This window comes from Hypomesus transpacificus, chromosome 25, assembly GCF_021917145.1.
Source record: "Hypomesus transpacificus isolate Combined female chromosome 25, fHypTra1, whole genome shotgun sequence".
Classification (NCBI taxonomy): domain Eukaryota; kingdom Metazoa; phylum Chordata; class Actinopteri; order Osmeriformes; family Osmeridae; genus Hypomesus; species Hypomesus transpacificus.
In genome coordinates this window covers 1,848,760-1,869,302 of record NC_061084.1, presented here as the reverse complement: position 1 = coordinate 1,869,302, position 20,543 = coordinate 1,848,760, and the positions used below count along the sequence as shown (strand labels likewise).

The 20,543-nt window shown below is 49.6% G+C and overlaps 1 protein-coding gene across 1 annotated transcript in view; it reads right to left on the bottom strand.

Moving 5' to 3' along the window:
• Positions 1 to 394: 394 nt before the first annotated feature.
• Positions 395 to 20,543, bottom strand: part of stim2b (stromal interaction molecule 2b) — a 31,886-nt gene continuing 11,737 nt past the window's right edge. The window contains 12 exon segments of the mRNA XM_047048923.1: positions 395 to 2,805; positions 3,024 to 3,213; positions 3,439 to 3,677; positions 4,188 to 4,288; positions 4,779 to 4,940; positions 5,385 to 5,396; positions 5,398 to 5,563; positions 5,766 to 5,943; positions 6,187 to 6,302; positions 7,451 to 7,562; positions 8,570 to 8,681; positions 15,763 to 15,893. Coding sequence (XP_046904879.1) covers positions 2,235 to 2,805; positions 3,024 to 3,213; positions 3,439 to 3,677; positions 4,188 to 4,288; positions 4,779 to 4,940; positions 5,385 to 5,396; positions 5,398 to 5,563; positions 5,766 to 5,943; positions 6,187 to 6,302; positions 7,451 to 7,562; positions 8,570 to 8,681; positions 15,763 to 15,893 — 2,090 coding nt within the window. The 3' untranslated portion in view covers positions 395 to 2,234.

Sequence of the window (20,543 nt, the reverse complement as noted above, 5' to 3'; positions counted from 1 at the left end):
ACATTTATCATGAGTTGACTTCTCTAGTCTCATCCCATGTGCGGAATTGATGAACCATTAACAGAAGTTTCATCACACTCACTTTATATTGATAAAGCAATCATGCATGCTTTCTTCTGTGTATCACTGTTCTACTACTCATGACAAATGGGATGTCAAAACGTTTTTTTCTTCTTTTTTTTCTATTTCTTTTCGACTTTTCTCTAAAGAAAATGTGGATTCAAATGGAATTATAGCCGATGCCTTTGGACATTGAACCATGAATCCAAGTTGGGTTCTGGACCGCTGCAATTGGTCAAATCCCAACCTATTCAAAACGTAATTTTCTCCAATAAACTAAAGATATATTATTATTATTTTATGAGAATATATACAGACACTGAAAGCAAGACAGTATTGTTATGCCTCCATTTTTTATTAATTTATCTACAGTATACAAATATTCACACAACAAATATTCCAAAAATCCAAACGTCTTGTAGACATTTATATTTTCTGCTCACATGTAACTTTTTTTCCTGTTTGTGGCGTGCTGTACTGTGACATACCGCAACTTTTGTCACAAGTTTGCCACCCCAATCGTGCCCGTCACTGTCTCACGTCACGTGACATTTCAGCTTGGGTCGTTTTTGTCATAAACGTGGTGGTTGTGATCCAGCGGTGAAGCGCCGTGTCCAGGATGGCGAAAAAAAGGGCGGCGAGAAAATAGAGAACCCTTGAAACAGAGCGCTCAGTCTAGGCGTGGAGGTGAGGAACACTTCACATGAAGAAGCCAGGGATGACGACAACAGGAAAAAGGTCAGAGGAGAAGGGAAGGAAGCAAAGGCTGTACCTCAGTTCCTTATGTCCTTTGTCCTTGCTGTTTCAGAGCACATTGGTGTCAAAAGGTTGATGTCAAGACCCTCTGGTAATCCTTTCCAACAAAAATGTCGAGACAGGTAAGGAGAGAGGACATGAGTATTCAAGGAAAGACCATTAAGAAAGGATGCATGGACGCAAGGAAACAAGTAAGGAAAAATGGGCTCCACATTGGGTAGTGTAAGTTACAAAGACAGTTAACTTAAGGGTGCGGGTTAAATCTGCATATTCTTATGTTGCTCTTCAGTAAAAACCACAGTCACTCCTTAGGGAACCCCCACCAATAAAAATCTTTTTAAAAACATCTATAAGAACTTAATTCTGTAAAAACAAAGTATATATATATATATATATCTATCTAGAATAATCCATAAAGAGAGACATTCAAAACACATCAAATGATTTTGGCTCTGACATCACCTGTTGTGCACTCAATGCCTCTCTTCATACTTTGTTCCTTACTCTACAACTTTATTCAATATTTACTCCGCAGGCCGCGGCTCTTTCCCCCAAAACAGGAAAGCAATAGTGCAACAAACGTTAGCAGGATTTTCTTCTAGGGAAATTAGTCAAGTACATGAGCTCTGGAGCCTCGGGAAACTGGAACTCTTAAAGCTGAATAAGCCTACTATTGAAACCCTAAAAAAGGTGCAATCCGTAATCGGGAAATATAAAGAATCAGAAAATCATCTGAAAAACAAATCAAACCTGCATTGTCGTAAAACGCAATTTACTAGTTATTATTTTTGATTCAATCCAACCGTTACTGAAAGTTTATACTAGTGTTCACATGAGGCTTTTCTGTGATACAGTGATCCTCTATGGGAAATGTACACTTTACTGTCTCAAAATCTTAAACCCAACCTTTCATTTAGAAAGGCATTGGTCATTAGTTACAATAGCGAAACAATTTTACAGATTGCACCTTTAAACCCCCTACACACGTTTTTTTTTTTTTTGTTACAAACTCAAAACAACAAGAAAGAACAATGAGCAGGTCATGCTTTTAAATGTTGTCTGATAAACAACTTGCATGGACCTTGACACTTTGACCTTTTGTTGACCTTTCTTCGACCTTTGAAGGCTGTAATGTGAGGCTATGAGTGAAAAAAAGGCATTTTCGAACTATAAGGCTACCAGTCTGGGGTGTTCAAAGTACCCAGACTGATCTACATTCCATAATTAACAAAAGGAGAAAAGGAAAAGAAAGGAAAAAAGGTAAAAAAAAAGAATTGGTTTCTGATGACATCCATTTATATTAAGGCTAAAGCAAAGTCTCCCTTCACCCTGTGAATTCCAACTTCCCCCCTCACTCTCTCCCCCTCTCCCTCGCTCTCTTTATCTTTTAAAGATCGAGGCATCGCTCTTCAACAGTTTCACTTTTTCTTCTTGAACAGGCTCTTAATCTTAGACGAGGAGCGTCGGAACTTCTCGCTGCCATTGTCGCTCGAGTCTTGGGAGGAGGTGCTCTGGAGCTTGTGCTCCTTGCCCATGCTCCTGCCCTCCGAGTCCAGTGAGGTGAGGGAGGGGTAGCGGCCTGCCACGGGCCCCATGCCCGCCGGCAGCTGGCCCATGCTGTAGGACTTCTCCAAGATACCGTTGTACGCCCCCATACCCGCTTGTTGGACGCCGCCGCCAAAGGGCATGCTCTGGGACTCGGGCAAGAGGGTGCGGGTGAGGTCGGGCGAGCCCTTGTGCGAGTGGCTCTGGTGCTCCAGGGCGGGGGAGGGGTTGGTGGAGGGTGGGGGGGTGGAGTCCCTGAGGCAGGCGGGGGAGTTCCCCGAGCCGAGGGAGGGGTCCTGGGAGTAGATCAGCATCTCCTCGCGGGAGATCCTGCGGTACTGGGTCTCCTGACCAGCCGAGCAGGGGCCAGGGTACTGCTGTTTACGGGAGCCCATGCTGGAGCTGATAGAGTCTGTGTCTGAGAAGGTGTCCTGTGTGCAATCCCTTTAGGAGAGAGACAGAGAGAGAGAGAGAGAGAGAGAGAGAGAGAGAGAGAGAGAGCGAGAGAGAGAGAGAGCTACCATTAAAACTCCAGACACTCAAACAACCCAGTGACCTCAAACGCACTATCAACATTAGGCCACATGCAATACAGCTCATACAGCCCCCCCCCCCCTCCTCCCCCCCCCTCCCTGCCGCAGCAGCGTGGCGGTCATCCTCACCCTTTCCTCTCCACGTTGAAGAAGAGGTGCTCCTCGTCCCCCTCGGGGTGGTGGGACAGGCCGGAGCTTGCCATGGACAGGAGGTCGGGGTCGGGGGACATGAGCGAGGACTGCTGGGAGCCCAGGAGGCTGCGGCGCGAGCGACACAAGCTGCTGCTGCGGCTCAGGGGGGGGCGCATCATGGTGGATGCTGGGAAATCAGACGGACAGGGCTTTAGGTGGTCAGGGCTGGAGCGGGGGGGGGGGGGGGGGGGCGATTGGTTACCCGGTCCCCTCTATCGATCGAGCCAAGCACGCACGGCACAATCACACGCACACACAAAAACGGATCCTGTCCGTGTTAAGAAATGCGACACGCACGCACGCTCACACACGAAGCGACCCCTCCCCCCCCCCACTCCGGCTTTTTCCTTACAGGCAAACTGTGGAATGATCGGGGGCGTGTCCTCGTCGAGGTCGTCCACTCCGCCGGCGATGGGATAGGGCGGCACGGACACCCGCGGCATGACCACCCAGCTGTGGTCGGAGTAGAGCGTGGCTGTGAGGCTGGGCAGGCCCGAGTTGTGCACCAGGGGGAAGCCGCACAGCTTCTCCATCTGCTGCCAGCGGTGGAGACGCTCCCGCAGGCAGGCGGTCACCTCCGACAGGGACTTCCTGGAACGACACGGCGCGCGCTGTCACCTCCGACCAACAGGGGTTCGTATACGTGTACAGAACGGCTGATTTGGTTTAAGTGTCTCGTAAAAGGGTGATCTTGGCCTTCATCCCCACTGTCCATAATCCATGCTTGGGTGGCTTATTGTCTTATTGACCGGGGGTTACTAATAAATAGGGATGTAAAATGTAGTGATAAATCAAACCCTGATGTATCATGGGGTGTATGCAACTAAGCATTGCACATTCTGTGGTTGTGCCGGTCAGGGATCAATAATGATTTCCAGCCAGCATGCCGATTATGTTGATTCTAGTCACTCTAAGAAATACAGAGGTTGGCTAAATGCAGTATGTTTTGAGTGTGTGTGTGTGTGTGTGTGTGAGTGTGTGTGTGTGTGTGTGTGTGTGTGTGTGTGTGTGTGTGTGTGTGTGGGTGTGTGTGTGTGTGTGTGTGTGTGAATGTGTGGGTATACATGTGTGTGTACTGTACTTGTGTGTGTGTTTTCATACTTTGCCTCTAGTATCTTGTGGTCCACCTCATCCAGAGATGAACTGTGAGCAACATGAAGGGTTCCAAATACTGAACTCCTCTTCTTTTTGATTTTCTCCGCCTGTGGCACACACACGCACACACACAAACACACACACACACACACACATGAAACACATTAGTATCCTGCTTCGTGGGCACGGCACACCATACAAAACAGCAGACCCCACTGTTTAAAGGCGCACAGGTTAGATGTGTCTTTGTAAAAAGAACAACATGTTCTTGCTGCTTTATGCAGTTAATTGACTTTTGATAGTGCCTGATGACTCACTATGGCTGTGCCAGAACAAATCAAGAACAAACAACACAATTAAAAAGTAATTTAGCCACATTAAAAAAGTAATTGAGAAAAGAAAAAAAAAAAAAAAAAAGCCGTCCTTGTGTTCTCCTAACGTGTGTGTGTGTGTGTAGATGTGTGTGGTAGATAAATATCTAATTGCACAAAGGCGGAACACCGAGGAGGTATCTAACTAACGCGATCCGTACAAACTCCGGGATACCTCCAAACTCCTCCAGACACCGGTGGGTCTTGGGAGGAAAGAGAGGTTTACCTCGTCCTTGGCGACGGTGAGCTGCTGCTCGGCGCTGTGCTTCTTGGTGTTGTAGTACTGGACCTCCACCTCATGGGTGAGCTGCAGCCACATCTGCAGGGCCTCCGGCACCGAGAACTCTGACTGCATCTCCTTCTCTGCTCGCTTCAGAGCCATACGCACCTGAGGAGGAGGGGTCAGGGGTCAGGGGAGAGGGAGGGGTCAGGGGTCAGGGGAAAGGGAGGGGTCAGGGGAAAGGGAGGGGTCAGGGGTCAGGGGAAAGGGAGGGGAGAGGGAGAGGGAGGGGTCAGGGGTCAGGGGAGAGGGAGGGGAGAGGGAGAGGGAGGGGTCAGGCAGGGGGGTGTGTGGGGAGCACATGTTGGATGTTTGTGGATGTTTATTGTCTTATTGTAATATGGGGTGAGAGAATGTCATGTCTGCTATCCTCTATCCACTGCTGTTGATTCATGAGTGCAGACAGATTTCACTCGTGCACTCCTATCCTCTACGCTAACCATAAATACTCTGTTGTGGCTAAGCTGTTACCGAAAAGAAAAAAATGCATTCTCCAAGTGTGGTATTCGTTCAAAGGGTTCCGCCATTCCCAAGGTTCTAGAAGGTTCTTACCTGCACCAGCTCCCTCCTCTGCGTACTTGAGGCGGCTAAGCTCGCACTCGGCTCCCTGTCGCAGGTCTCGCAGGCGGTGAGCCTCCTTCTTGGCCCCGCTGATCTCGTCTAACATCTTCTGCTCCAGGTTCTGCTTTTCCACAGCCACGGTCCTGTTCTCCTCCTGAGCCTTCTCCAGCCTGGGCAGGGAGGAGGGGTGTGGGGGAGGGGGGTGTGCGGGAGGGGGGTGTGGGGAGGAGGTAGAAGGGTGGAGGTAGGGGGTCAAAACCAGGTCAACCCCTTTCACGCCATCAAACTTTTAACAGCAATCAAAACGGTGCAGAGCGACGTCGAACATGCCGAGCGCTGAGTCAGACGTGTGGCGTGTGCGCGCCCTCTCACCGTTCCTGCAGCTCCATGAGGCTGAACTCGGCGCTCTGCAGGCTCTCCAGGTCCTTCATCATCTGGGAGATGTGCACCCTGGACGACTTGTTCTGGACATAGGCAAACCAGCAGCCTCCTACCCCGATCAGGATGGACACCATCAGCACAAAGTCCTTCAGCCAGTTGTGCTGCTGACCTGTGGGGGGGGGGGGGGGGGGGGGGGGGGGGGGGCAGATACATGGGAAGAGGAGCAAAAGGAGAGAGGGACGATGGGGTAGGAGGGAAGGTGGATGAGGAAAGGCAGTGGTGGACAAGGGAGGTTGGTGCGGGGTCGGGGTTAGCGCGGGATGGACACGACGACAACAACGATTTTTGCCCCAACCCCCCCCCCCCCCATGTCGTACGGCGAGGACAGTGAGGACGGTGAGGTCTCACTTACGAAGCGGGGGCCCGAAGAGCACGGCGTCCAGTGCTTTCAGGTTCAGCTTTTGCTTGTGCCGCTGGTCGAGGATCTTCAGCTGGGACGAGATAAACAACGCTTCGTTAGCCGCTATTCTGAAAAGACAGAGTGAGAAGTACACCGTGAGAGCCCCGTGGGAACGTCCCCGCCGCTGAGCCTGCGTGAAGAGGGCCCTCTCTGTCTCTCTGCCGGCTGCATGTGCACCAGACACGCATGTCAACGCTGGAACAGCTGTGTGCGTGTGTGTGTGTGTGCGCGCGTGTGTGTCTAAACGGACCCAGGCCGAAAATATTTGTGAACATGTGAGAGGAAGAAAAACGGAGAGAGCCATGAGAGAAGAATGGAAGGTGGTCTGTCTAATAGCATGCACGCGTGAGTGTATTTGTGCAGCGTGTTTGTGAGTAAGAAACAACAGCGAGCGACCGCCATCTTGAGCCCCCCCCCCCTCGTTAGACAATATGGCCGCCAGTCAAACACAAGACAGCACTGTGACATCACTTCATGAGTCAGTGTCCTGGGCCCCCGAGAGTGATGAGGGGGTAACTTTACACCCCAACGCCCCACCGTGCAGGCCTCCTCTACCCCCACCCGCACTTCAATCATCTCATTCCGTACATACGGCCAAAAGTGAGTCACACACACCCACAAACACACGCACGCACACACACACACATTCCCTCACGTCTTCTACTCAGATAACTTCATTAATTCATTTTTGGGGTTACAACAGACAGCTGATACAACTGTGAAAGCATGAGGGCTGTAATTATGTGTGTGTGTGTGTGTGTGTGTGTGTGTGTGTGTGTATGTGTGTGTGTGTGTGTGTTGTCACAGCTCCTGCAATAGTTGACATTATTTTCTTTGCATGCGTTACCTCTTGTGACCAACAGAGGACAGCATTATCGTAGATAACACATGCCAAAAGTAAGTATCCCAAGTTATGGGACAATAACATTTAATTGACTACTTTTCATTTGACACGACACATAATGCCACTTCCTTAAAAGGCTATTTACATAAAACGTGGAAACAACTTGCAGCCCACGTATTAAAATGTCCTACGTCAGGAAATAAATATTGAAACATAAAGCAAAATGACGACACTTGGTTGTGTGCTTTAGAAAGGTGGATTGGCAGAGTATATTCAGCCAGTGGTGTCACAGGAAAAGCCTGTATGGTGGATCATGTCTGTCCTGGGCTCCACAGTGCACGGCTCAGAGATGTCCTGATCCATCTTGCTCACCGAGGTAAAGTGTTTCCGTCCACCCGGAAATCTCGGAAGTTCGTCTCGTACTGAGGGAGCTCTACGTTCTCCTTCAGCCACTGGATCGCGTCCTCAATGGTCCAGTTATGGACTGAGGGAGGGAGGGAGAGAGAGAGAGAGAGAGAGAGAGAGAGAGAGAGAGAGGGGGGGGGGGGAGGGAGAGAGAGGGAGAGAGACATAGAGAGAGAGAGAGAGACAGAGAACAAATGAGAGAAAAAGAGAGAGAGGGAGAGAAAAAAGAGAAATAATTAGGACATTTCTTTCTCCTCCGTGTGTTTCCTTGAACCTTATAGTTATCGGTCTGTAATCCTTTTTCGCAAAGTGCCTCTTTCCCTCCATCCCTTCTTCTCCCCCCTTCCCTCTCTCTAACCCTACCCTCCCTCTCTCTAAACCCCTCCCCCTCCCTCTCTCTAACCCTAACCCTAACCCTTCCCTCTCTCTAACCCTACCCTCCCTCTCTCTAACCCCTCCCCCTCCCTCTCCCTAACCCTAACCCTTCCCTCTCTCTAACCCTACCCTCCCTCTCCCTAACCCTAACCCTAACCCTACCCTCCCTCTCTCTAACCCTAACCCTAACCCTACCCTCCCTCTCCCTAACCCTGACCCTACCCTCCCTCTCTCTAACCCTAACCTTTCCCTCTCTCTAACCCTACCCTCCCTCTCCCTAACCCCTCCCCCCTCCCTCTCTCTAACCCTAATCCTTCCCTCCCTCTAACCCTACCCTCCCTCTCTCTAACCCCTCCCCCTCCCTCTCTCTGACCCTAACCCTACCCCTCCCTCTCTCTAACCCTAACCCTTCTCTCTCTCTAACCCTACCCTCCCTCTCTCTAACCCCTCCACCTCCCTCTCTCTAACCCTAACCCTAACCCTTCCCTCTCTCTAACCCTAACCTCCCTCTCTCTAACCCTAACTCTTCCCTCTCTCTAACCCTAACCCCTCCCCCCTCCCCTTCCCTCTCCCTAACCCTCCCTCTCCCTCTCCCTCTCCCTCTCCCTCTCCCTCTCCCTCTCCCTCTCCCTCTCCCTCTCCCTCTCCCTCTCCCTCTCCCTCTCCCTCTCCCTAACCCCTAACCCTACCCTCTCTCTAACCCTAACCCACCTTCGGAGGTCTTCCATCCCCTCCACAGCTCCTCCACAGTGATGTGTTGGTCTTCTCTGTGCAGGTTGCTGTGTTTGTTGGTTTGCTGTTGCTTCATGTCTTCTATGATGAACTGCAGACAGACAGACAGACAGACAGACAGACAGACAGATAGACAGACGGGGGAGTTAAAGCGGACCGGAAATAAAACGGGTTTCTTTGCACTTCATTGTGAGAACGCGGGGAGGCCTTGTACAGTGTTGGAGTTGAGGATCAGCAGCTGGGGTAGATGTGCTTGTGCGGTCAGTTCCTACTGTAGGTGTTCTGTTGCACAAGGAGTCTGAGCCGAGCAATGTGATTAAGCCCACAAACCCAGATCCAGAGCTTTCTCTCTTTTCTTCCTTTTTAGGGGTTTTGCAGAGAGAGAGAGAGAGAGAGAGAGAGAGAGAGAGAGAGAGAGAGAGGAGAGAGAGAGAGAGAAAGAGAGAGAGAGAGAGAGAGAGAGAGAGAGAGAGAGAGAGAGAGAGAGAGAGAGAAAGAAGGACGAGAGAGAGAGAGAGAGAGAGAGAGAGAGAGAGAGAGAGAGAGAGAGAGAGAGAGAGAGAGAAGAGAGAGAGAGAGGAGAGAAGGACGAGAGAGAGAGAGAGAGAGAGAGAGAGAGAGAGAGAGAGAGAGAGAGAGAGAGAGGAGAGAGAGAGAGAGAGAGAGCATTGCTCGTGGAAGAGGAGGGGAGGAGGTACAGAGTGGCTGTACTGATGTGCTCATCTGTTATTCTGACCGAGGAGTGACAAGACGAGGAGAGAAACAACAGCAGATGCAGAAACAAAAAGAACATAAATTATAGAACAGACTTTTGGATGTTCAACCATGTTTTGTAGTAATTCTCTAAGCCCGTGGATTAGAGTTTTTTTTGGTGATATCTCACATTAACAAGCCAACTATTCTTCGTGTTAGCAAAAATATAGTTGGAGACATAAGTGCGGATTTGTTTTTGATTTCCGTTAAGTGATATTAAGCCACAATAACACGCATGGCGTTTGACATTCAATTCGCAGCAAACGATGTGATGTGCTTTTACTGCATGCGCGGGGTGCGTCATATCACCACAATACATGACCAGACTGCACTACACTTGATATCACTCCCATGCCCTGTAAACAACCCATATCCTCATATCAACCACAGTTAAGGGCAACATTAACACCACGGTGTTTCGGTGCGCGCCAACAAAGACGTATGTCCTGGCGTGTGTCAGGGAGCACATCAAGGTCAATGTGGTGTGATTAACACATTAACGAGCCAGCTATTCTACATGCTAGCACAAAGATCCGGGTAAACATCAGTGCGGATTAACTGATTCGTTTGTTGGGGGGGGGGGGGGGGGGGGGGGTTCGTTTAGTGATGCTAGTCATCGAGCAGCAGTTACGCCCGGCAGACACAACACTTTGTTTACATGTGAACACGCACTCGAGCCATTTGCCCTCACACACACCTCGAGCGTGGCAAGCAGGAAGGTGTTCTCGACTACTAATGGCTGTAAGTGCCCCATTTGGGAAGTGACTCACCCATTGGCCCACCAGTTTACAAAAACGGCAAACGCATACCCCCACACACACACACACACCGCCTATGCTTCACCTTGAGCTCCTTGGGAGTGTACAGAGTGGAGCCACACTCTGCTCCCTGCCTACAGGCCTGGGCGTCTGTGTGTGGACTTATGTGTGTCTGTGTGTTGATGTGCATGCCGTTCTAATGAGTGTTGGTGTTTGTGACCTCCCACACAGAAAAGCCTTGGCCTCAGGCTACGTTGTTCTGAACCAGCACACACGCAAACACACGCACGCTCACACTTCAATATATGTCTCTTAGAAAACAGAACACCGGCACTTGCACAAAAAAATCGGCACCCTGTTTGATACCCTTCCTGAATTAGCCAATGTGCAACCGGCATTGCCAGGGTAACTGGCTACGGCAGGTCATCAATCCCTTCTGGTTTTTGGAACAGCAGGACGTGTGTTGGCACCAGCTGTATAAACCATAAACCATGCCTAATTTGCACAGTACATTTGAGGAAAAGAAAAAAGGAACACCAAATTGAAAAAACGATCAGGGATTAGCCTTAACGGGTACAGAGTGTCTCTCTCAGAATCTGTTACCTGCAGAGCTGGAGAGAGAAGAGAGCGAGTGTTGACTTACGTTTTGCATTGGCCAGTAAAGACCTTTGAAACCATAGCGGACGGATGTAAAAGAGAGAGATAAGTTTATTTGCTCAGACACTGTCACGATTACCGAGAAGGGAAAAGCAGACTTGCGGCTTCTGTGGTAATCGGTCAGTGGCCCTGATAACTCGAGGTCATTTGAAATTCTGAGAGCATGTTAAAGGAAACCACTGCTTCTTACTAAGAAGACAAACATAAACCCTGTATGGCACCAGTGTACAATAGCCATGTGCAGTGGTCAACCAATAAAAATAAAGTTGGCAATGATGTTTTCCTTCTGTACACTGGTGCCATACAATGTATGCCTTCTGTGAAGCCCACTGTGTGTTTGTGTGGTGGAAAAGCTTGTTAACTTGATCGAAACCTAATCTCCACATATACATACGGACTGGAGAAAAGTATGTCCACACAGGATGGAACACAAGCAAACATACGCACATGTACACACACACAGGAAAGCAGATCAGATGCATCGGAGGAGCCTTCCCAAAAGGCAGAGCTGCCCTTTCCGACGACCGACTACAAACCAGCGTCTCCCTGGTAGCTGCTGTCGTCCTCTCGGAACATGCTTCTTTCTCTCGCTCCCTTTTTGTTCTCTCTTTCCCAATGTCTCTCCATCTCTCTCTCTCTCTAACTCATTCCCTCTCAAACTCCCTCTTTCGAAGTTGCTTCCTTGTGCTCTTCCCGTCTCTCTCACTTTCTCCCTCGCTGTCTCTGTCTCTGCCCTTTCACAGTCACGCTGTCTCTGTCTCTGTCCTTTCACAGTCACGCTGTCTCTGTCTCTGTCTCTGTCCTTTCACAGTCACACTCCATCCCTCTCTTTATCTCAGAGCACAAGATTGTCAATTGTCCCTCGCACGATTTTCATAAACTTGTCAAGGCTGCTATCAGAGTGTTTGAACGGCATATGTCGCTAGGGAGAGGACAGAATACTGATTAGCGATACACAAATGCAGTATGTGCTCATCTGCAGGCCTGACTCATCGTCCTGTTTGTGTCAGGAGTTTGGGGATTTGAATATGTTTGGACCATTTCATAAAAGAATGGAGCAGATTATTAGGATATGAATGGGCTCTTTATGCAGAGCGGCAAGGGTTTAGTCAAGTGAGCCATTGCCTGAGACCTATTAGTTATCTGTGATCAATGACTGTTCCAGGCGTCCACTGCTACTGAGTGTCATCCAAGTGACTTTGGCACCCTTGACAGCGCACTGTGTTTGTCTGTGTCTGTCTTCTCGCAGGCCCACACTCCCAAAAACACACACACACTCTCTCTCACGTATGTACACACACATGCGCACAATTCCTCACACGCAGAGAGAGACTCTCTTTCAGGGGAACTCACTTTCTCTCTGTCGAATATATGTCCACAACACACACTCTCTTTCTCTCTCTCTCTCTCTCTCTCTCTCTCTCTCTCTCTCTCTCTCTCTCTCTCTCTCTCTCTCTCTCTCTCTCTCTCTCTCTCTCTCTCTCTGTCTCTCTCTCTGTCGTTCTCTCTCTGTCTCTCTCTCTCTGTCTCTCTCTCTGTCTCTCTCTCTGTCTCTCTCTCTCTGTCTCTCCCTCTCTGTCTCTCTCTCTGTCTCTCTCTCTGTCTCTCTCTCTCTGTCTCTCTCTCTCTCTCTCTCTGTCTCTCTCTCTCTGTCTCTCTCTCTGTCTCTCTCTCTGTCTCTCTCTCACACAAGCACGCACCCTCTCACATGCATGCACGCACTTTCTCTCATGCCTGTACAAACACTCTCTCTCTCACAGGCACGCACACACACACCCGTTCTCACTCACACACACACACACTTTGAAAAAATCTGCAGTGGTCTGAAAGAGGACACCGTCAAGACGCCCAGCTCTGATTCCAGCCCATGGAGGGGTGAAATGCCTGGCCCGTCGCTGAGCCGCGATCCTCTCCTCCATGCTTCATACCCCCGGAGGCTTCAACGCAAGAAGCTTCTAGAACATTCCGAGGTCTTCACTCACCTATAGATAGGGGCCTGTTAGCTTGTCCTTGTCAGGCATCTCTGTTCGGTAGAGGACAGGGTCGTGAGGAATAGTAGTAGACACACTCACAGGGATCACACACACATATTCAACACACACCTGGGTTTTCTCAAGATGTCAACTGTGGGGCCATTCAAAGCTTACAGAACTCAACTCACACACGGACACTCTCACCCACACACACTACCTTCCCTGTTGGACACAGCTTCAGGTCTTGGGGGGGGGGGGGGGGGAGGGCAACTTGATCCTGCGAAGGCAGATTGGAGAGAGCCTTAACTGAGGACTAGGACCCCGGCGTAGACTCGTCCCAAACTCACCCCCCACAGTGTCTGGGTTAGGACTAGAGTTATGGTGGGAGGGATGTGCAGAGAGGGGCAGTCGATATACACTATAGGAGGCATTAAGATGAATGCTTCATATAGCATTCATCTTAGCATTAAGCTAATACTCATTCTGAGTAAGCAAATCCTCGTTCAGTAACGCACTTCCTTGTTTTTTTGTTTTTTACCCAAAACATTTACATACTGTAGGTGTGCAATGGTCTCATAATGTCTCTCATGTTCTCACAAGGCAAGTGCATAAAAGTGAGTGTTGTGTCGTGAGTCCGGAGGGGGGGGTGAAATAAAAAGTGGAGACTGTCGAAAAGGTGGGTTCATCTGTGTTTGTAAGACTGAATATGTAGCCACAGCTCCTATGTTGGTGGTCGGCACTGGGGCAGCAGCTACACACCGGAAGGTTCTCACCAGTTCCTGACCCTCTGTGCATGTGTACGCATAAGCATGCACACGTGTGTGCGTAGAATTGAAACAGAGGAGGGTCAAAGAGGTGGACCACAGTTCTGTACAGATCGAATCCTCCACTCTACAGGACACACGACTTTGAGTCCTTCTCTTTCTCTTGGTAAGACGTTGTTATTCCATTGTTACGTTTTCTAAAAAGTATGAGAAGATCAAATATAACTAGTGAAACTAATGATTCTCAAGAAATTACGGAAAATGTGCAGGAATTTGGGATTCTGGAAACTGCTAGTTACCGGTACCAAGTATAATCAACAACTGCAACAGATCATTTTAAGCGAGTCATTTTCTGGGGGACAGTCAGTAGATGCATATCTCACTGATCAGTTACCTTTACCTCAACCTTAACCAGTCGTTTCACACTAATGAACCCTATAGCCATTCCTGTCATTCTGCCTGGGTAAAAGGAGATCGAACCACAACCATGTCCTGAGCCACCCCTTCTACGTGCTGGCCAGCTAGCTGGTGACATTGTCATCGTATATCTCCAACCCTCTGGATGTGACAACAAGGCCACCAGTCAACTTCATCCACCATGGCTGTCGAAGAATCTCTGAAATGCGCGCTATGGAAAAAACTGTGTATTGCTACCCAGCTCTAATATTACAAATATGGCCATGTGCTGGACAGCGTGTCAAGTTTTGGGAAAGGGGGATATGTGTGTGTCTGTGAGTGTAGATTCCAAAGTGGTGTATGTGAAGGGGGGGCCGCAGGTATCACTATCACATTGTGGTGGAGGGAGGGAGGCTTTTCAGGAAGTGGTGTGGGGGAAGGCAGGGGAGGTGACCTTCCTCACTTGAGCAGACAAGAGTGAGGTCATCTTCCAACAGGGTTCCAAGCCCCCCTTTTATCAACACCTTACCTCAACCCAAGTCAAACACCCCCCTCCCCCCCCCCCCCCCCCCCGTCCCATGGTCTTCACCTGGGCATGGTGTTTCCCCTTTAAAAGCTGTGGTTTCTCGCACTTCAGATCTCGCTCCAGACGGCACTTTGGTTCAATAGTGGCTCTTGGATTTTGAGTTGCTACCACTCTGCAACGCTTTGACGACCCATTCGTCCACCATTCTCTTGGTGCCGTGACTGACTGGGTGTCTGCAGACGACAAACTTCCTCAACCCGCCCTCTCGCGACCACAGCGGTACATAGCAGCCTTTGAGAAATCCTCGGCGGGCGACGAGGGGCCAACATCAACTCGAGGCTTTTGGGCCGGTGAAAGACTCTTCTCTCTGCCCTTATAAAGTCAGAGGGTAGAACTCCCGCCTTTGGTCGGACCGACAGGCACGCACGCACGCAGGCGGTCACGCACGCAGGCACGCACCGCTGTCTCTTTCTCCCCCTCGCTCTTTCTCAGACCCACACACACAGACACCCTCTCCAGTAGGCCTCTGGGATCTCAAAGTGGCCCATAAGCGTCCAAAACAACTGCCCCCTGCGGCCCCTCCTCCGGCGGACAGAGATGCCCCCCAGGACCAAGGGCGATGGTATAACCATTTCTCACACCCCCACCGACTATAAGGGTCCAAAGTGACTCCTGGCGCACACACACACACAGAGACAGCTCCCTGATAAACAAACACAGGCAGACTGAGGTGCGCACGCACACACACACACAAAATAGAATGTGTGTGAAAACTAAGACGGCGTTGATTGCCAGTGGGCACAAGGATCAGTGCAGGTCAGCCCCCCTGTAAGATGCTGTCAATCACTCTGGGATATGCAGCTCCATGTTTGCCCTTGTCTATCTCTCTTCTTCTCTCTCTCTCTATTCTCTCTCTCTCTCTTCTCTCTCTTTCTGTTTGTCTCTGTCTCTCTTCCAGCCTGTGTCTCTCTTTCTCTGTCTGTCCGTTTCTCACGGGGACTCTCTCTGGACCGCAGTAGACTGCAGCTCATTAAGTTGTTAATGACCTCTAAATATTTTTACTTTGAGGTTTATAGGAGCGCATAAGCTGCTACGAATCATGAGGCCGTTAGCGCCCCCTCACCTGCCACGTCCCTGCTCTCCTGCTCTCCTCCCCGGCCAGCACTGGACCAGGGAACACCAGACAGCAGGAAGCAAAACTAAACCGACTCAAACGTTCGGTACCCAGAACCTACAACCTAGAATTCTGGAAGCAGCTTTCAAGCCTTTTCGTGGAAGACGCCGGTGGTGAGCTGTGGTCGACAAACGTGCGGGTGAGGGTGCGACGTCAGCGAGCGGCCCTTACCTCCACGCTCTCGTTGACCTCGATCCCTCCGTCGTTGTCGTCGTCCAGCTGCTTGTGGATCTGGTGCAGGGCCTCCAGGCTGAAGCGGTCGGCGTCGCCTATGCATGGCGGCCTCACCGTCAGACACGGGTCTGCCAGGGGGGAGGGGGTAGAAGGTTAAAGGTCAAAGGTCAAACTAAGGTCAAGGTCAGCTGAAGCTGCATACAGACTTGAATATTTTGGGATGTCAACAGCTGCAGCATAGGGAGGACACTGTTCGCAGACGTTGACCTGCAAAGGGATTTCAAACCATTCTGCGCAATCGTCAAAATTGTATTCAGGCCAAATTGGTAGGATCTAATAATGACTACATTATACAACATTTCAAGAACACAGACTTCAATCACAGTTCAGAAAATCATCCGTTCCGATTCTTCAAACACAAATACACAGGCTGCCCGAGACTTGGGACTTGGATTGGGATTCAGAGGTTGATGAGGGTTAACGCATTCCCCCATGCCAAACTCTCCCATGCCCCCAAACCCCCCGTCATCTCGCTGCAGTGTTTCCATTTGCTCGTCTGGTATGTTGTTGTCATTCCCCTCACGCTTCCCACCGACCACACTGTGTCTGTTTGGATCCAGGAGAATCCCTCTCCCGGCAAATTAGCCCATCACTCCAGCGGGCTTCCCTTCGCCAGCAGCGCTGCGCTGGCTACGCTCCAGAACAGCGTGTGGGAGGAGGGAACCGCCACAGAAGTCGAGCGGACGCGCGCGTCAGCGAGGGCCGCGTGCGCAGAGACACACAGGAGCGCCACACAGAGCGCCACAGGAGCACACGGCCCCCACGCGCACGCAGACGAGACACACACAGACAAAACCCGACCCGTGCGCACACACAAACACACACGAGCCGACGGGCCGCAAAGCGTTCCGTGCAGCCACTCGCACGGACAGACGCGTGGGCGCGCTGTACAGAGACGCCGAGCCAGACCGATGTCAGGTTATGACATGCACAGCTGTTGTGTACTGGGGCTGGTCGCTTGTCTTAATCCAGGCCCACATCTCGAGATCTGCCAAGACAAAAGCCACCGATTCCCGGGGGAATCTTTGTACTGTCACAAAACCCACAAAGATACGCAGTTCCATGAGATTGTTCCAGACTTTTCCTCTCAAATATTCAACGAGTGATGAAAGAACTGCATTTGAAACCTTCGCATCGATCTGCCCATTTGGTCCGAGCGTCGACGGAGCCAAGATGTCAAACAATATCCAGTACTGTCATTCTCACATACACAGTCACATATTGGGTTGGGTTGTACTTAGTTACTGGTCCTGAAATAGACAGCGAGGTGTGGCTCATTTGCCCTCCCTGTTGGGTTTTTGATGTGGGATCTGTTTTCTGAAACAAGACTTGACACGTTAGCTAGAGTTTCCTCCACCCGGTCGTGTGAATGCTAACTGAGACCACTGATTGGACCACGGGCCCTGGCTAACTTCAAGGGCGGGAGACAAGGGGGGAAAAAAGTTCTGCTTAATTGGGGAATGCTTGAATGGGACCTACAGAGCATTAGGTGACAGGAGCGAATGAGGGGGCTATGCATCTGAGGTGGATTTGAAGCCGTTCGTCCCAGTGTCCACCCTGAACTGCACCTGATGCTTGTTACGCAATCGATTTGTTTAGCCGACATTTTTGCCAAAGAGATTTACATGGTTCCTAATTTACATGCCCCATTTGGATGAGTGGTTGATTGCTTCAGCAGGTACATAATACAAGGGTGCTGCATGCATTTCACATGGGAAACACGGATCAGTATATTAGCTACGTGGTCTCTTTGTGGTCCCAATATCAATGTTATTGTTGTTACCTTGTTACCACAAAGACAGAAAGCACAACTTGGTTAGCCATATTTGAGTTCTCTCTTTTTGCCTTACCCTACTTAGCACTTTCAAGCAACATTCATGAGGTGCATTCTATGACAACAACAAAAAAACGAATATCAAAAGCGTTGTGAGGAGGAATAGTTTGGGATTCTGACAGCTATCAGGAGAGCTTCCCGGTGAGACACAAACTATAAAGACGAAAAACTCAACTCACACTCTTTTCTCCACAGATGTCATCTTCTCTGCCTGAGTGGGACAGTTTTCAGTGAGTAGCAAACGCTACAATGGGGAACTTTGGAACAGGAAGTGACCCGCAGTGACACAGCCTTCCGGGGAACACGCGTTAAATAAAAACACTTGCCGGAGTAAGACCCAGAGGAGGATCAAAATAGAGTGATGTTTGATATTAATAGAACACTGGGCTGCCAGTTGTCAGGAAGTGGCTTATCTTGTAAAACCCAACAATGGCAAAGGGTCTCTCTTCCTCTCTCACACACACACACACACACACACACACTTCAATTAAAACAGATAGTTGAGGCCAGCACTTCTCAAAAGACTTTTCAACTCAATCTTGGCATGTTTATTTCCTGTCACTGCGTGACTACAAAGGGACGCCAGCATAAGACATCTAACCACACTTCCTAGGCCTCTCTCTTCTGAGCCTCTTGTGATTTGTCGCGGGATGAAGAAAACGAGGACGATATCAGTGCTGGTGGACGAGCGGGGGGGAGATCTCCTGCCTTGGCATGAACTCTTCATATGACGTATCGCCATGGTAATAAGTCATTTCAAGAGTCTGTGGCCTGGTCGTGGTACCTGTGGGTCTGGATGCCAAAACACTTTTAAATCACATTGGCAAGCTTACTCTGACAAACCTTTTTGAAGACACATTAGGGTATTGGACTACGGATGGCTGAATACGATTCCACTAAGCACCTTTGATAGCAACCCTAACGACAGACTGACAATGCACTATGGTTTGGGAAAACAGATCTACCTCCATCATTAAAAAGTGAGGTTGCGCGTGCATGTAGCCTTATGCATGCACGACCACGTTATCAGGAAATTGGGCCCAAGTCTTTTGTGACATACAAGCATGTTAAATCCGGTTATTCGGTTTCAAAACAAGGTTGAAGACTGCTGTAACCGAGGGCTGGGAGAAAGAATAGCCAGAGAGAAGTTGACTGGAAATCATGTGAGCAAGGAATATCTTTCCCATGAGACCCAATGGTAGCTGGGGGGTAGGGGGGGGGGGGGGGGTTGGTGAGTTAACCAGTAACACGTTACTTTCATGCACACTTCAAAAGACACTCCGACAAGCATACACACAACAACAAAAAAGAACACACACATTAAAACATGGGCCCTGAACATAGCAGATCAACAGACACACACATGCACTCTGTCCTTCTGGTGAGAGTGAATGGATGTACTGTATGTGGTGAGATGATTTGTGGGGAGAGGCGGGACAGACAGACAGACAGAGGGATCAAACAGGCAAGGGATCAGACAGACAGGGGGATCAGACAGAGAGGGAGATCAGACAGACAGGGGGATCAGACAGACAGGGGGATCAGTTAGACAGAGGGATCAGACAGACAGAGGGATCAGACAGACAGGGGGATCAGACAGACAGGGGGATCAGACAGACAGGGGGATCAGACAGACAGGGGATCAGACAGGCAGACAGACAGACAGACAGACAGACAGACGATCAGACAGACAGGGGATCAGACAGGCAGACAGACAGACAGACAGACAGACAGACAGACAGACAGACAGACAGACAGACAGACAGACAGACAGACAGACAGACAGACAGACAGACAGGGGATCAGACAGACAGGGGATCAGACAGGAATACGAACAAACTCCATACGCAGAAATAGACATCACCTCACGAAAAAGCAACGCGAGTCCACGTCTTTTTTCGCTCCAGGATTCTCAACCTGGCACATCTGAAATGATCTCAGCAGATGTAAGTAAACACAGTACTGCGCAGGAGTCTTAGGAAATGTCTTATCTATTCCTTTTTTTACCTTCTGGATTTGTGCAGCAGTGTAGAAGGGCAATTTTGTTTAGGCTTTAAAGCATTTTTGATTGAATTTTTCATTATTTATTGTGCCGAAGACTTTTGCACATTACTGCATGTGAGCTCATTTGACCTATAACCATTCAGGATTCTCATTTTTAATCCAGTAATAGCTTTCCCAACCGTCCTTTAATATGAGCAAAACACAGTAATGGAACACTTAGGACTACCTCTGCATGACCTAATCACCTAATCCCTTCACCACAAGACTAAATCCCATTGAATAATCCTACAATCAAACAGGGACCTAAATCAAACTAAGGACTGACTAAACCGGTCACGGTCATATTAATGCAACAAAAGCCTGTGTGAATAGCGTTACGGATGTGACGTCAAGGACAGAGAAACTAGTTCCTCCCCATCAACTATGTGCATGTGGCAGGGTCATAACTCAAGCAGGCAGGCCACTAATAAAGGCAAGTAAATAGAGAGGCTCAAGAGTCTACTATTTCAGTTCATCAGCAGCTATTAAGACACAAATATCATTAGCCCTGCCGCCTGCTGGCTAGCGAGGACAGAGAGGAGAGAGAGAGAGAGAGACAGAGAGAGAGAGAGAGAGAGAGAGAGAGAGAGAGAGAGAGAGAGAGAGAGAGAGAGAGAGAGAGAGAGAGAGAGAGAGAGAGAGAGAGAGAGGCGTGGTGCAGAGGAAGAGGGGGTGGGAAGAGAGAGAGATCAGAGAGAAAGAGAGAGAGAGAGAGAGAGAGAGAGAGAGAGAGAGAGAGAGAGAGAGAGAGAAAGAGAGAGAGAGAAGAGAGAGAGAGAGAGAGAGAGAGAGAGAGAGAGAGAGAGAGAGAGGACGGACGAGGGTTAGGAGAGAGTGAACA